We start from the raw sequence: 17,378 nt of genomic DNA on the forward strand, positions 1-17,378 counted from the left end.
TATTTTCCAAACTAGGGAAAAATTAGAAACAACCTGAATGTATATCATAGGGGGGCTGATTATATAAATTATGATATATGCTTACAAAGAAACATACACTTGTTAAAATTAACGTTTAAAAAATTTTAATAACCTGAGATACAGTCACTACCAATTATTAAGTGAGAAAAAGAGACACCAGAGAGATGATCCCATTGTATGTTTTTTAAAAAAATTACAGTTTTTTTACTGTTAGGGAAAAAATGCTGTCTGCAAAAGAATTAAGCTTTGACTCATGACCCGCTGAATTGTTGACTGTATTTTACACTTTCTAGATAAAACTATTCTGTTTGCATCCTGTGAAACAAGTCATGATGGAAAATAAATTGGAGGTTCATAAGGATAAGACATTAAAGGAAGCAGTGGAAATGGCTTACAAGGTAAGTTTAACTGCACTGTTAGCATTTAATTATTGATTTTAGATAACAGTATCAACATATTTTCCACAGTATTTATTGTAGTTGATAGTAATATAAGTACTTGCAATAAAGTTGATAGCCCATTTAAATCATATATCTTTTAAAAAGTATAGTTTATACCTCTTCTTTGAAACATACTCACTTGGTTTTGAGAAATTCTCACAAAAATATTTATTATTCTTTATATGCGTTTAGCAGATACTTATTTTGTGCCTACCATATTAGATGTTAGAGACACTAGAATGAGCAAGGCTACATGGAGTGCTAGAGATACCACAGTGAACAAGACATGCTCACTGCCCCTCATGGAATTTATAATCCATTGGAAAGAAAAGACAAAAAATATTTATCTAAAGTTTGCCAATATTTTATTGTTTAGGTGCTATAAAGTAAATCAGTAGTATATTGAGATAATTTATTCTGAGACTTTCACCATGAGAAAGAGATAGCTATGCAAAAGTTGGGGAAAAATATTTTAAGTAGAAGTAACACCTGTGTAAAGACTGAGGTGAGAAAGTGCTTTCATGATCAAGAAACTGAAAACGGGGGAATTATGTTTTGGTTGTCTTGAATGAGAGTAGAGTAGCACAAAATAAAATTAGAAACTTCGTAAGAATAGAAGTTTGCATTTTCTAAGTAATGGAAAGTTATTAGTGGGTTTTCAAAGGCAACTAAAAAAGAATGCATTCTTTAACCAGATTATTCTAAATATCATTTGTGATACGTGATAAATTTTTTTGCCCTTTTCTTTAAATGTTAACATCATCTGATTGAAATTAAGCAGTCATTACCTAGAGAAAAAATTGCACACTACATTACTTTATAATTATATTAGAACCTATGAGAGAACTAGAAATAGTACACAAGATAGCTGGCATTGTTTCTCCAAGTGTGATTCAGCACAACCTGCACCAGAATCACATTCCTATTAAAAAACTAATGCCCGCAAATAAATCTGAATTTCTGTGTTGGTGCCTGGAAATATGCATTTTAAACAAGTACTTCAGGTGATTTTTAAGCATACTAAAGTTTGAGACCTACTGTATATTAAGTACCTCGTCCTTCATAGGAATCAGTATTGAAAATTTATATCATGTGACTTTTCATTAATGTCACTGTCCCTCACTAAACTGTAAGCACTTAAAAGGGTGTAAAGAGTGTTCTGGTTTTGTTCATGATTGCATTTTCAGTACTTCTGTCTTGGTATATAGGAGAGTCAAAATTACATGGTCATGTGAATGAATAAATAAATGAACAAACAATAACATGGATGATGGCTCCGCATTCACCTTATTCAAGTAAAAATCCTTCAGACATGTTTAAAATCCTTTAAACAAGCAGACATCATCTTTGCAAAACCCTAGTGAACCAGATTAGACTGAAATGGAGAATATGTCTTAACTAAACAGTCTTACACAGTAAGGTCAATCAGTGATTGCAATCAGGGTAGTTTATATCCCATCCATTTTTAATGCAGGAAGAAAAAAATTGTCTTAAAAATAGGAAGTAAAGTTTACAAGTGTAAAGAGTCAAACAGAACAGAGAAATAAATTAATATTATGTACCAAAAATAGAGGTCATATTGGGATGAGGGTGAGGTTGAATAGAGATCAATGGGGACATACATGTTTTTCTTTAAAATCACAATAACAAAACTTCAATGAGGTTTCTGTTTCTCCAGGAGGTTCACTTCCAACTTAAGAGATGTTGCATTGAGGGCATGCCATTTACTAGTGACATGGCTAGAGGGAAATTTTATGGTAGGAATTCCTATGCCCTGAGCTGTAGGTATTCTAGAAGCTAATATTGAAGGGAATGGTCCAAAGAGGAATGAGGCAGCCTTTGGAAGACACAGAAGCTACAGCCTTTATGGTAGCTCACGAGACATGCTGTCCTTCTGTACTTAGGAAGATGATTACTAGATACATGAGTTACCAATTCTTCTTCAAGTTGGATTGAGAAAACAAAAGATGCATATTCTAGTTGGTAGTTTTCCCCTTTTGTTTCCAGCTTAGTGGTTATAGAACAATAGCTTTTGATTTTGAGTCTGTTTAAAGTTTAGAATGTTAACTTTTTAAAATAAAAAACTGTCTTTAAGATATGTTAGCGCATAGGTTGTATGACTTGAGGGGTAATGAAATGTGGTTATTTAAAAATAGGGTTTAAATTGTTTCTTTGAGCTTTGATGCAAATCATAAACACATGGATTCTGTTGTTTGCTAGGACCCATTAAGAGGTGTTGTAAAAGAGAGCTCTAAATGTGAGTGCAATTACACATCAGACTAAAATATATTTTTTCTTTTTTGGGGAATCATTTTCTTTTAGATGATGGATTTAGAAGAGGTAATACCCATGGATTGTTGTCGCCTTGTTAAATATGATGAGTTTCATGATTATCTTGAGCGATCATATGAAGGAGAAGAAGATACGCCAATGGGACTTCTCCTAGGTGGAGTCAAGTCCACATATATGTTTGATCTGCTGTTGGAGACAAGAAAACCTGACCAAGTTTTTCAGTCTTATAAACCTGGGGGTAAGGAATTTTGTGGTGTTTTGAGTAGTACTGGACTGAAATTTTTCATAAAGTTTTTTGTTTATAGAAATAAATTTAATTTTAATTTTGCAAAATGTTTTATATGTTTCTAAAATAATTTTGATAGGTTGGGAAGTAGTCAGCATCAAACCTGGAATTAAATTCTAGATTACTTTCAAAGAGCTATACACAAAATTTTAAAAACAAGCAATAAAACTTCTAACTTACAGTGTTCAGTGGGATTTTTCTTCTTTAGTATTGAATAATCCTCCCTTCTCCCCCACCTATTTATAAAGAAGATCCTGGACCAAAAAGGGTATTTTCCCATAAATTCTTGGAAATAGAGTCTACTTTTCAGGGTCCCTTAGAAAAGGTGGTTTCATGACCCATCACTTGCAAGCATTTTTAATTTTTCTCCACCCTCGTCATTTCTGCAGGTCCCCAGGGACTCCAGCTTTTTCTCTTTCTTATTAAATCTGTTACATTTCTCAGTGTGTGAGGGTTTTTGTTTTTTTTCCTTTGAGACCAACCTGGGAAGCAAAATACCATGCCCCTAGCTTTATCCAAAGTCATCCCTAAAGACAAGTACACGTCCAAAATTTTCTAGTAATCACTATATGTAGACAATAACAAATATGGCAAAATCAAATGTTTAAAAAACTTTTACCAAGTTATTACTGTTATTGTCTTGACCCTAATTCCCTTGTGTTGATTATTAAGCAGAAATCAGGTTTATGTTCTCTACTCTTACTCCTAAAAGTTGAATTTACAAAACTACTTCTCTTTCAAATTCTGTTCCTCTGTGCATCCTATACAGCTCCTTTTTAAATGAAGACTCCTCTTTCCAAAGTAGATTAAGTGTGGTGGTCTTTCAAGGGCTCCTTCAGTCAGACTCTACCCTGTCTGTCAAGTTTCCCTTTTGGAGCATTTCCATGCCAGTTATTTTTGAGGTAGATACTAAAAATTAAGATCAGAGAATAACATAAGTAAGCAATAAAACCACTCTTTTCAAAGATAACTCTAAATGTGAGTGTGAACTGTAAAACTTAGAGATAATCACCTTTAATTATTAATAATCAAGACTTCAGCAAAATATTTGGTCAGATTTAGATTAGCAACCTAGGGAAAAACTGAGGATTGACATATACTACATATAAGAGATTAAACCACTTAAGCTGGAGACTAACTATTCTATTGTTTGAACATCATTTATTTTTCTGATGACTAAAACTTTAGTTATATGTGATCTCCTGAAAACAAGTGGAGAAGATGGGATTAAATTGTAATATGAAGAATTTAAGTGAAAAAACAAACTTTGAAACCAAAACAATTTTTCTGTGGGATTTTTTTATAGGCTATAAAAAATATTCTTTTGAAGAGAGGAAGTCTTTGATTATAAACAAAGTCTTGAATGGTTTAGTGAAGGTTGTTCAAAAGCAAGTAGGGTTGCTGTGTCCCCTTACTATTTGTTTTACATTCTCTAGTTATTTATATATCTATTTAATGTTGTGGTTTGGGTCTGTATTTTGGAACTTTGGATATATATTTTTAATAATGCTTAATAAATTTGACAGTGGTGTTACGTTTTATAAGGTAACAAAGCATGTATTTTTAAAAATCACATTTCGACTGGTCATTTTTTTTAAGAGATCTAGAACTTCTATAGGCTATTTTCTATATCTTTATGTATGTTTGTAAAATGATAAATTGTGAAAGACATTATACATCTACAATTTTGATAACTAGAAAATATGTTATCTTTGTCATCTATTAGAAACATAGTAAAAATTCACTACTCGTGTGAAATACATTTTTAAAAATAACCTCCAGTTATGTTTTTATTTTTTTTCAAATGCGACAGAAGTGATGGTGAAAGTTCACGTTGTTGATCTAAAGGCAGAATCTGTAGCTGCTCCTATCACTGTTCGTGCTTACTTAAATCAAACAGTTACAGAATTCAAACAACTTATTTCAAAGGTAAGTTTTAAAATTGGTTAGTGAATATTTTTGAGTGCCTGCTCTGTACAGAGCACTGTGATATAGTTTTGAGTAAGATACAGGAATCACTATTTACTTTAAGGAGCCAGTATTTATAGCTGGGAGACAGCTGCAGTTAGGAGATGAGGACACTTCAGACAGAAAAAACAGGTTGACCAGAGTATCAAGGTAAGAAGGTATGAGGAAGTGTCTAAAATAATGGCATGTGTTTGACTGAATCATTGTAAAATACATGCCTAGAAATGTAAGTTCAGTTATTTTATGGAGGGTTTTAAAATGGTGAACATAAAAGTTTGGGCTCTATTTGAGGTAGGCAGGAGGAAGTAGGTTTTTTTGTTTTTCTAAGTTTGACATTGGTGTGATGAGCTCTCTTGTAGAGTGGTAAGTCTGCCAACACTAACTGGTTTTCCAAATAGATTGAGAGCAGTTTCAGGACTGTAGATGAGGAGGTTGTTGAAATAATTCAGGTGAAGGTATATGACTAGAAATGACAAAAGGTGTAGATTGTAAGAATGATTATATAAGTAGAATCTATAGGATTTGTGATTGGTAAATGTTGGACTAAGGCAAAAGCACAGATGACCTGAGGAGTTTCAAACTTGGGTAACCACAAAGGTAGTATATGAATAGAAATGAAAAAATAATATTGGGGAGCAGAATTGACAGGGAAGGTGATGGGTTAAATATTGACCACATTATATGTGAGTTAATGATAAAGAACATAAGCTCATTCAGAATTTCTGAGCTGGAAAATATGATTATGAAAACATTCACATTTCCTTGGACAAAAATAACTAGTCCATTTCAGAGAAATAATTATTATCCTTTCCAGGCTCCTGTACTCTATAGAACACTGAGCACACGGACACAGGCAAAATTTTGCAGGGTTCCTAAACCCCAGGTTAAGATCCCTTGTCGTAGTGGAAATTGTACAGCAGTCACAAGTCAAGAAGTTGAGTCCAGTTTTCAGGCATTCATCCTGGGGTTTCAATGCCTCTTTTAACAGGTTGTTGTGAATGTTTATAAAACAACAAAAAAAACTGTAAAGTATTATATAAAAGATGGGTTTTGATTATTTTGTTGAAAAAATGACTTTTCTAACATTTTTGCCAAAGTAACAATTAGAGAAAACAAATGATGTTGTGAAGCTATATTTAATGATTAAATTGCTCATAAAAAGACTACATTACTGTAATTGCTCTGTATTACAGTTTAAAGTATAAGCACTAAGGTAGAATGCAAAAGAAACACATGACATTCCCTTCCCTGAAGAATTTAATAATTTTGTTGGGGAAAAATATGTCTGCAGAGAATAAAGCAGTCGCAAAACATTGTGCCAAGAAATACAGTGTTTAAACTAGTAGACTGCCTAAGAACTAGTTATCATTTGTTGTATTGAAAACCAGTTATATTTTTTTAAGGCAAATTATTTTAGTGTGTTCTTTTTATGTGAAATTCATAAAATAACAAAAAATTATGGACATGGAATTCTAAAATAACTTTAAATTTTACCTACTAATTTAATCTTATTTTACACAGAAGAAAATGGATTCAGTAAAACTATTAAGTAATCACAGAATACAAAAGAACCCATCAAAAGTAAAGAAGCTAAACAAAAAAGGTGTTGATTTGACATCACCTCTCAAAAAGTCAGTTATTTTATTTCTTTGGAATCAGATCCCTTCATTTATTTTACAAGTTTGAGAGAAATAGAATTTTTAGTGGAAAATCGTTACCTTTAAAATACTTTAAGAGCGTATATTTGTAAGGTATACTTTGCTCTCCTAATTATAGCATAATTAATGGATGAGACTAATAATTTTTCTTTAGATTCTTTAAAAAATTTTAAACATCTACTAAGATTATTTTTCTCTTAATTTTCTTTCTTCTGTTTTTAAGAACTCAGCATTGTCTTATTTTCTCATATTTCCAAGTCAAGCAGAATTATTCCTGAAAGAGTATTTTTTTATTAAATTGCTTTCATTATAGGCTATCCACTTACCTGCTGAAACAATGAGGATAGTGCTGGAACGCTGCTACAATGATTTGCGTCTTCTCACTGTGCCCAGTAAAACCCTAAAGGCAGAAGGTTTTTTTAGAAGTAACAAGGTACCTCTTATTTTTTCGTTATTATTTTCTATGCTGGTAATAGCAAATGAAATTAAGTTTAACATTATAAGCCTAACCTTTAGAGCAGGGGTGGGGAACGTCTAGCCTGTGGGCCGGAAATCATTTGGTCTGGCCCTGCCAAGACAACCACAGGCGGGACTCGAAATTCAGTAACTCTAGGAGCTTTTTTCATAGCTAATTTTTAAGTTGATAATTTTGTATGGCCCGCAAATGATGTTATAAATATCCAAATGGCCCGTGGCAGAAAAAAGATTCCCCATCCCTGCTCTAGAGCTATCCACCTTTTAAATTCTCAAGTCCATCCTTTGTAGTGAGGTCAGATCTGGCTTCTTTCTGTCCTCTGAATCAGTCTTGCTGGTTCTCTTTGCCTTGGTCATGAGCTACCCCACCTGGAGTGTTCTTTCCTTTCTCTCTACATTTTTTCAAGCCCCAGATTAGTCCTGCCTCTTTGATGAAGCCTTCATGACTCTTTCTAACCACAATGATTATGTCCTCTGAATTTTGTTCATTCTTGGGCTTCTCCCATAAAGTAGTACATACTTCATTGTGAAAGTCAGAGGCATGCCCAGGATAGAGAAAATTATATTGGCTTCACCTAACATTATTCTCTGCCTACTCATTTATCTCTGTACAAAAAGAGAAAGTTCATGTTGATGTTTTTGTTTCATCTCTTGATATCATTGTGTGTGTGTATTTCATTATTTATCATTTTTCCTACGTATTTGTTCTTAGCACCATTGGATATATTGCACTCACAAGTTTCCTTGTTTGTCATCTTTTATTTATCGTCTTTTCCGGTCTTATTGATCTTCATCTTTTATAGAAACATAATTATCCCAAAATGTATAACTTATTATGCACTGTCTGGTATTGACATGATATTATGATGAATGAGAATGTCACTAAAATTAATGATGCAGTATAACTCTTTTGACTTACTGTTTAGGTGTTTGTTGAAAGTTCTGAGACTTTGGATTACCAGATGGCCTTTACAGACTCTCATTTGTGGAAACTCTTGGATCGGCATGCAAATACTATCAGATTATTTGTTTTATTACCTGAACAATCCCCAGGATCTTATTCCAAAAGGACAGCATATCAGAAAGCTGGGGGTGATTCTGGTAATGTGGATGATGATTGTGAAAGAGTCAAAGGACCTGTGGGGAGCCTAAAGTCTGTGGAAGCTATTCTGGAAGAAAGCACTGAGAAACTCAAAAGCTTGTCACTGCAGCAGCAGCAAGATGGAGATAATGGGGACAGCAGCAAAAGTACTGAGACAAGTGACTTTGAAAACATTGAATCACCTCTCAATGAGAGAGACTCTTCAGCATCAGTGGATAATAGAGAACTTGAACAGCACATTCAGACTTCTGATCCTGAAAATTTTCAGTCTGAAGAACGATCAGACTCAGATGTGAATAACGACAGGAGCACAAGTTCAGTGGACAGCGATATTCTTAGCTCCAGCCATAGCAGTGACACTTTGTGCAATGCAGATAGTGCGCAAATCCCTTTGGCTAACGGACTTGACACTCACAGCATCACAAGTAGTAGAAGAACTAAAGCAAATGAAGGGAAAAAAGAGACGTGGGATACAGCAGAAGAAGACTCTGGAACGGACAGTGAATATGACGAGAGTGGCAAAAGCAGGGGAGAAATACAGTACATGTATTTCAAAGCAGAACCGTATGCTGCAGATGAAGGCTCTGGCGAAGGACATAAATGTATGTACTTACAAAGAGCTCCTTCAGACAGCATCAGTGTATTCTCAGTTTATTTAAATTTTTATTTAAAAAAGAATCAGCTAAGTGATGGTACTTTGTTCTAAGACCACCTCTAACTTTCTGGATTATAAGACTGTTCTCTGTCAGCTTAGCTTTCATTTTCGATGCAGTTACAGTGAACAGTGTTGTTAGGCCTGTGAAACACAGTAGACCTGTGACAGTTACGATGTCAGAACTCTGATGAGATAAGTTATTTTACAAAAAGTATTTTAAAAAGGAAATAATTATGATAAAAGTAATGACTAAAAAATAAATATTTTAAAAAGTAAATAATATACAAAAACAAAACAGACACTAGAAAATTATATACTCAGTATAGTCAGTGCCCAGGAGAATTTTCTGTGTGTCCCCTTCCTTTCCTCCATCCCCCAATGCAAACGATTCCCCTCCGACACCCCTAAAATTACATACATAACTAACTGGGAAAGTCAGAGAAAGGAAACATGCTTTTGTGTTTTTAACTAGTTAGGTCCAAATAACACTGGAAACCTTGACATTTATACATACTTCTTGCAGAAACTCAAGTGAGAAAATGTGAATTGGTGTCCCCAAATGGAGGCAGAGAAACTCTATTATAACAATGCTTTATGTTTCTTGGCTTTTTCCTTATCTCATAAGGCTCATTAGCTTGCATTGTCTCATTTAGTTCTCAGTAGCTGTGTAAGAATTGATGTAGTTAGATGCTTCTCACTTTGGAAGAAACTGGCTCAGATAGGTTAGTTTGCCTGTGGTCACACAGCTAGTAGGTCACACTGCTGGGATCAAGCCCAGGTTTCCTGATTGTAGCCTAGTTTGCATTCTTCCATCCCATAACTACTATCACCTCGCCTTACTTTCCTCACATCAGTGTAAAAGAAAATTAGCCAGTAGCTATACTGTACTTTCCTACCATTCACAACCCTTCAATAGCACTGGAGAAATTAAAACTAGCTCCTTTAGGAAAAGGTTAGAAATTTTTAAGTGATTTAAAATAATGTGCTGAAAATGTTCATGAATAGTTTTAACCTTAAGAAGAATTCAGTGGGAATACTTAGAATTAGTCTGAAGAATTTCATTTCCATCTTAGAATGGTTAATGAAATCTTTTAAAAGAGTACTGGCCATTTAAACATTTTTGGAAATTCATGGTGAGTTAATTTACTAGCATTCATTGAAATAATAAAGATGGTGATGAAGAGAAACAATTTACTACAATTTATGTAGGTTTTCATAAGCCATACAGAAGGCTTGTTTGAAATGAAAAAGTGAAAACTGGAAAGTGCCTTTTCATGTTTAGAAACTGGCTTAGAGATAGGGAAGTAGGGATATGGCCAGCTGTTCCAGGAATGTGTTGTAAGTCTGATTTATCATAGTTCCTCGGTGATCTGAAAGCAGGTGCCTGGGAAACGTGATTGATGAGTTACCAATACAGGTTCTTCAGAGTGATGAAATGGCAATGTATAATAGGTACAAAGAATTCAGAAACCGAATAGTGACATTCTATGCACAGCTAGGTAATACCTGAACTACCCTTAAAGTAATGGTCTTTAAACTGTTATAATCTAGGAATTGTTTCAGTGAGTGATTATATACCTTTCTCTGAAAATACTGTTCCAATTGGACCTAGTTGTAGTCTGCAGGCACTTGGGTATAAACAGGAAGGTAAAGGTAATAAAAATGTAGTGCATTTGCAAGAATTTTTTTGTACAATTTTGGTTACCACTTCTTTCAAGAAATACATAAAGAAAAGAAGGAAAAAGGAAAACCCTAAAGATAGTTGCACTTTGAAGAGACAACAAAAATGGATGATGATAAGAAAAATGGTATGATGGTAGTCTCTAAAATTATAAAATAACTACAGCCAGTTACTTATGCTAACACTTTTGGTCAGGGATATGATAAGCATTTTACGTAAATTGATCCACAAACACATTTTGAGGTATAAATACTATTTTATAATAGAGGTAATTGGAGTACAGAGAAGTTAAGAAGTCAAAGTTACAAAACTATATGAGAAGGAGTCAGGAATTCATTCAGGGCAGGCCATCTAACTCCAGAACCCCCTGGCCCTAATCACCATATTGGACTATGTCGGTAATCAACAGGCATTTGTGTCTTCCTGTGATACACCATTACTATGAGTTTTGAGAAACCAAAATGGCAATAGTAGTTTGTATTTGAGTAAGGCTGTAGAATTTACTACATTTGTTGTAAAAATGTTCAGCAAGACTGATATAGTGATCCCCAGAGAAAACTGGGGCTCTGAAAGATTAGATAACCTGTCTATAGCCATTTATCAGACTAAAGTGGCAAAACTGAAATTCAGCTATAGGCTTCTGATTTCTAATCATGTAATTTTTTTCATTACACACATTCAAGAATTTTAGTACCTTCCTTGATAGTGTAAATAGAAGCTTGTTTTTGATAAGCTGGATTATTAATATTTAGGGCACTCCTTGCAGCTTAGAAATGGACATTTTTTTTAAAGTTTATTACCCTGTTTATATTTTCATCTAATTGATACTTGTGACATTTTCTATATTGAACCTGTATTTAATAACCAGGAAACAATAAATGAACATTAATTTGAAAAAGTTCTCTCAGAAAAATTCATCCCCCAAATTGGGATGACCTGAGAACATAAACCAGTAGTGTTACTAAGGTCCCATCCTTGACCTTTGATGTAAATCTCACAGAAAACCAAGGCCTGCCCAAGAGATAGCCTTAGGGCTGCAGGGGAACCATGGGCCTGTGGCAGCTTAGCAGCTCTTATAATCTGCACTGCCTATTGTGAGAAAGAGACAAATGAGTGAAGTTGTTGCTCTTTACTAGAATATAAAGACCAAAGTAAATCAAAATATTCCAGAAGTATGCTCATGAGTGGCTCATAAAGGACAAAAGAGTAAAATAATAAGCATTAGAGAAAATAAAGGTTATCAAACGTAATTCTATTACAATGCCAAGAGAGCGTAAATTGAAGCTTGGAGGAGGGGATAGTTTACAGTCAATCCACTTAGATACTGTTCCTATTACAGTCCAACCACATTTTCATATGCTAGTCTTGACATTTTTCCTAGTAGAAATTCCAGTACTAGATTAAAATTTGAGGCAGTTACTGTATGTCTGGCACTGTGCTAAAAGCATAACTATACTACCTCATTGAATTTAGTGCAATACTATGAGGTAGGTACTAGTATCATCTCCATTTTTCAGATGAGGTGGAGGTACAGAGGCTGGCCGCTTGCTCCATGTCACAGAGCTTGCTCCATGTCAGGGAAGCAGAAGAGAGGGCTGGAACTCGGCCAGAGCCCACACTTGACTTTGTAGAACTAGAAATGTATTTGAAAAGAATTCCTGGAAGTTTGGTTTTGAATTCAGCAGCCAAAATAAGCACTTAAGTATCTCAGAACATTTAAAGCTTTCAGACTAACCTGTCATATACCCAATGTCCATATTTTTTGTCCCTCTAATGTTGTATATTAGCTAAAAGTCAAATAACTGAAATCCTGCATACAGTAGAATAAAAAGTATGTGATCTGTTTTATTTATCCTCTAAGGTTTCTTTACAGTTCTGTTTCTGTTTTGTTTTTGTGTGCTTAGGGCTGATGGTGCATGTTGATAAAAGAATCACCCTGGCTGCTTTCAAACAACATTTAGAGCCCTTTGTTGGGGTTTTGTCCTCTCACTTCAAGGTCTTTCGAGTGTATGCCAGCAATCAAGAGTTTGAGAGCGTCCGACTGAATGAGACACTTTCATCATTTTCAGATGACAATAAGGTTGATTAAAATAATTTTGAATAATTAGAGTCTTGTAAATGATAGAAATGAGAACATCTTGTCCTACATCCAAGTAAGGTGAAATAGATACCCTAAAAGGGTAATTTTTCTTTGATGTTCAGTGATGATTTGTTGTTCTTTTTCATTCATCTAACAATCACTCGTTAAATGTTAACTGTGTCAGTTACTGTTCTAGGTGCTGGGGAATCAGAGGTAAAAGATATACCCGTTTTCAGAACACGTTATCTAGAGAATTTTGGAAAACAAGCTAAATGATGGGTGAGAATGGGTTGTTTGTTCTGCTGAGAAAGTACATCTAAACAAATGTTTTTAATTTATAGATTACAATTAGATTGGGGAGAGCACTTAAAAAAGGAGAATACAGAGTGAAAGTGTACCAGCTCCTAGTCAATGAACAAGAGGTGAGTGATACACTTAAGGACAAGGTGAGGTTGCGTTTGGTAGTCATTGAAAGCATACAGTGTAGAAATTTTATTACTAATCATTTCTTTTTACCTCTTTAAAGCAGAGGTGGCAGACTTTTCTAGGATCTCTTTTAGTTGTGCAGGCCATACTGCCTCTGTTGGAACTACTCATTTCTGCCGTTGTAGCACGAAAGCAGACATAGACAGTACATAAAACCAATGTGAGTGGCTCTGTCCCACTAAAACTTTATTTATAAAAACGAATGTGGCTCTCAGGTCATTTTTTATTGTTTCCCTTCTCTAAAGTGTTGCTACAAATGCTGGAGTGAGGCAAAAATTTCTTCTGCTTGTTTTCTGGGAATGATTATATAAAGCTACAGGTGGATAGCAGTTGATCTGTAGCATATATAGGTTCTTTTTGTGTTCAGAGTATCATTTTAGTATTTAACAAGCATTTATCTAGTGTTTACCATGTGCTCTATGTGCTTGCAAGTATTAACTCTTTTAATCCTCATCAGTTAACTCTGTAACTACTGTTATTCCCATTTTATAGATGAAGAAACTAAGAGAAGTAACTTGCACAAAGTCATACAGTTGCAAATGGTGGATTAAGGTTCTAACCAGGCTATATTTTTTAGGGAATAATAAGTAAGATATTTTAGTTCCTGTAATACGCAGGCTTGTGGTGAATACCCAGAAGAATAGGCAAAGACCCTGTGTTCAGGATGTTTATAATATCTTTTGGGGGACCTAGAAAAATGTGAAAAACACATAGGGGATACATTTTTCATGAAATGCCTTTATTCATTCAACAAACATTTTATTGGGCACTGATCATATCTCTTATATGTGATCCATTACAGTCATTTTGACTTACATGTTTCTTCCAAGTGTGGGGTGTGTGGATACAATGTCTCTTTTGAGACAATGAATGAATGTACTTGGAGAATTAGTATGCATTTTCCTTATTTTAGTCCATAAAAATGATTCTTTTTACATTCAAAATTATCACTTTAACACAAGAAGGGAAATACGAATGTGTTACCTTAATCTTTACAATGGCTTTGTGAGGAAGACACTGCCCCCAGTTTTATAGATGAGAAAACTGAAGCATAGAAATGTTAAGTAAACTTACCCAAGATAACCAAGTTAGTAAGTAGTGGAACCAAGATTTGAACCTAGGAAGATATCTTAAGACACCTAAACTCAGGCCCATAACTGTCACAGTATAAAGTACAAATAAAATGTCTTGTTAATCCTTGTTTTAATGTATAACTCAGGCTCTAATTATTTATGTTTCTAGCCATGCAAGTTTCTGCTAGATGCTGTGTTTGCTAAAGGAATGACTGTACGGCAATCAAAAGAGGAATTAATTCCTCAACTCAGGGAGCAATGTGGTTTAGAGCTCAGTACTGACAGGTAAAGTAAAATGGCAGTGTCATCAAGTGATCTTAAGAAAGACCGGGTAGTGAAATGATATGGATTAGTATGATTTTCTAAAACTAGAAGAATTAAAAATTCCTGTAGTATTCAGAATTTCAGTATTGCAAATTAGTTTACTAGAAGTAAGCAAAAGTACTAGAATTGTGTTTGAATTTCCTGTGTAGAATACTACTAAACTTGAAGTATTGGGAGCATTTTATTTTATTCTTTCCAAATTTTAATGAATAACCACTTAAGCATAGTTCACTTTTCGTTGAGGTCAGATTTGTGTCATTTTTTTAAGTTTAAGAATTTCAAATTATAATACTTCAAAATGTCTTATCACATTTGTAGGTTTCGTTTAAGGAAAAAAACATGGAAGAATCCTGGCACTGTCTTTTTGGATTACCATATTTATGAAGAAGATATTAATATTTCCAGTAACTGGGAGGTTTTCCTTGAAGTTCTTGATGGTATTACCAATATTTTTGTGGGGGAAATATCAGTTAGAAATACTCTAGAATTAATAGAAGCCTATAGTTTTTAAATCAAATAATGAGTTTCTTCTATATTTTCTCTGGATCCCATTTGCCTTTTAAGTGTTCCATTTTTTCTCTGATGTTTTTTAGAATATTATTCCTTCTTACAGGGAAGTTGCAATTTCAAGGTCGTATTTTTAGTACTTTTTACAGAAAATTTTTCTAATATTTTCTTAGCCATGTTTGCCATTTAGTTTCTTTTTTCATTATGGCTTATTTTGTTTTGAGTATGTGCTATTGATAATTTATCAGAGATTTAGAGAACAATGACCGTATTAGTTTCCTAGGCTGTCACAATAAAGTATCACAAACTTGTGGCTTAAACAATAGGAATTTACTGCCTCGCTGTTTTGGAGGTTGGAAGTATGAGATCGAGGTGTCAGCAGCATTGTTCCTTTTTGGGCTGTGGGGGAGAATCTGATCCATGCTTCTCTCCTAGCTTCTGGTGATTTGCTGGCAGTCTTTGGTGTTCCTTGCCTTGTAAATGTATCACCCTAATCTCTGCCTTCCTCTTCACATGACGTTCTTCCTGTGGGTTTATCTATCCCTATCCAAATTTCCCTGTATTATAAGGACACTAGTCACTAGATGAGAGCTCACCCTAATGACCTCATTTTAACTTGATTACCTCTGTAATGACTCTATTTCCAAATAAGGTCACATTCTGAGATACTGGGGTGTTAAGACTTTAGTAAATACTTGGGGGGGGGGGGCAATTTAACCCATAATAGTGACTTAGAGGAGGCACTTGTACTGGTCATACCTCCTGGTGTTAATTATCAACATTAGTATGTTTAAAGTATTATTTTTTGGAGGAAGTAGTAGGGGGAAAGTTGTCTCTTAGGAGATGATATCAAGGGAAGCAACTGGTTTTCAGTCTACATTCTTTTGTGACTTTGCTGTCACTTAGAAAGATTTTTGTTTCCTTTTTTCCCCCATAGAAATTAAAATATCATAAGTTCTGAATGTTTTTATATATGATTGTGATAGATTTCAGAGGGCTCAGTAATACTAACACTTCACCTATTTCAGGCTATTTCAGGTCTAATTTGGTTTAAATTTTAATGGTTGAAATTCTGATTAATTGACAAGTTATGGGAACACAAAGAAAAATCAGGATACTGTGGGCTATCATGTGCGCTATCAGGATACTGAGTGCTTCAGGTTGTAATTCCTCCTCTGAGTGTCTGGGGCCTTAGAGAATAATCACTGTGTCTGGGTGAGCCAGGAAGAGATCCTGAACAACACAGAAGTCACCCTTCCTTGGAAGGATTAAGTATGTATTAGCAGAGATGGATTAGCCAGAAAAGGTTACTGAAAGGTGGGTGCCTGCATCAGTATCATTCCAGTATATATTTTAACACCAAATAGTTGAGTAAGAAGTCGTGGAATTAAATCTAAGGAGCATTTATTGACCTGTAATTTGCCAGACATTGCTAATCCCTGGCACTACAAAAATGAATAAGAGCTAGTGATTGCCCTCCAGATGTACATAGTCTGTGAGTGAACCAGAACTTGAAACCTGTAATTCCAAAATGATAGGTACTAAGAACCAAATCAGTACAATTTGTTCTTATATACACCAGAGAGAAAGGTGACAGCTGAGCTGGGTTTTGAAGAAACAGTAAGTTTGGGTGTAAGTGTAAAGAGAAGAATTAAGGATAGCTTGACTGGAAAAAAGAGGTCAAGTGAAGACTGATTATGATTTTAGATTGTGGGCAGTAGCCAATATAGCAGTGAAGATGGGAGATCCAGAGAAGAGAATAGTAGGTAGAAGAGTGCTCAGTAGGAGTCAGGAGAGAGTGGGATTCAGAAAACTGGCAGAGGCAGAGCTTGCAGAGTTAGGAATTATCTCCTGAGACTGGAGCGGGGAGAGTATTTCATTCTCTAAAACTCCTGGGGATAATTGGGTTTTTTTATGCTCACTTTGTAAAAGTAACACTTGAAGTAAATCTTTTTGTTTAATCAGTCAACGTAGGAAAGGTCAAATTATGAACCTCTAGAGAAAATACTGTGATAGCCTAATCTTGCATGTTCATAGGGGTGGAGAAGATGAAATCCATGTCACAGCTTGCAGTTTTGTCAAGACGGTGGAGGCCCTCAGAGATGAAGTTGGACCCCTTCCAGGAGGTTGTGTTGGAAAGCAGTAGTGTTGATGAATTGCGAGAGAAGGTAAGTTCGTTTTTAACATAATGAGCTAGTATAACATTTTGTATTTTTCTCCATGTTGCCTGAGAGAGAGCCTAGGAAGTGAGTGTCAAATATTGACACAGCAGCCTTTCTTTCTTTCTCTCTGTCACATTTTGTGACACCTCGAATCACACATTCTAGTTGT

The 17,378-nt window shown here is 34.7% G+C and overlaps 1 protein-coding gene across 4 annotated transcripts in view; it reads left to right on the forward strand.

Annotated features, from left to right (window-relative positions):
* Nucleotides 1-17,378, forward strand: part of USP47 (ubiquitin specific peptidase 47) — an 85,124-nt gene that overhangs the window by 62,983 nt on the left and 4,763 nt on the right. For all 4 annotated transcript variants that reach the window (XM_081154654.1, XM_081154653.1, XM_081154655.1 and 1 more), the window contains 10 exons: nt 315-419; nt 2,784-2,991; nt 4,853-4,968; nt 6,979-7,098; nt 8,066-8,843; nt 12,482-12,657; nt 12,999-13,079; nt 14,386-14,501; nt 14,859-14,977; nt 17,085-17,215. In XM_081154654.1, the coding sequence (XP_081010780.1) occupies nt 315-419; nt 2,784-2,991; nt 4,853-4,968; nt 6,979-7,098; nt 8,066-8,843; nt 12,482-12,657; nt 12,999-13,079; nt 14,386-14,501; nt 14,859-14,977; nt 17,085-17,215 (1,950 nt within the window). The remainder of the gene's footprint in view (nt 1-314; nt 420-2,783; nt 2,992-4,852; nt 4,969-6,978; nt 7,099-8,065; nt 8,844-12,481; nt 12,658-12,998; nt 13,080-14,385; nt 14,502-14,858; nt 14,978-17,084; nt 17,216-17,378) is intronic.

Source organism: Miniopterus schreibersii, assembly GCF_964146895.1.
Source record: "Miniopterus schreibersii genome assembly, chromosome: 12".
Taxonomy (NCBI): Eukaryota; Metazoa; Chordata; class Mammalia; order Chiroptera; family Miniopteridae; genus Miniopterus; species Miniopterus schreibersii.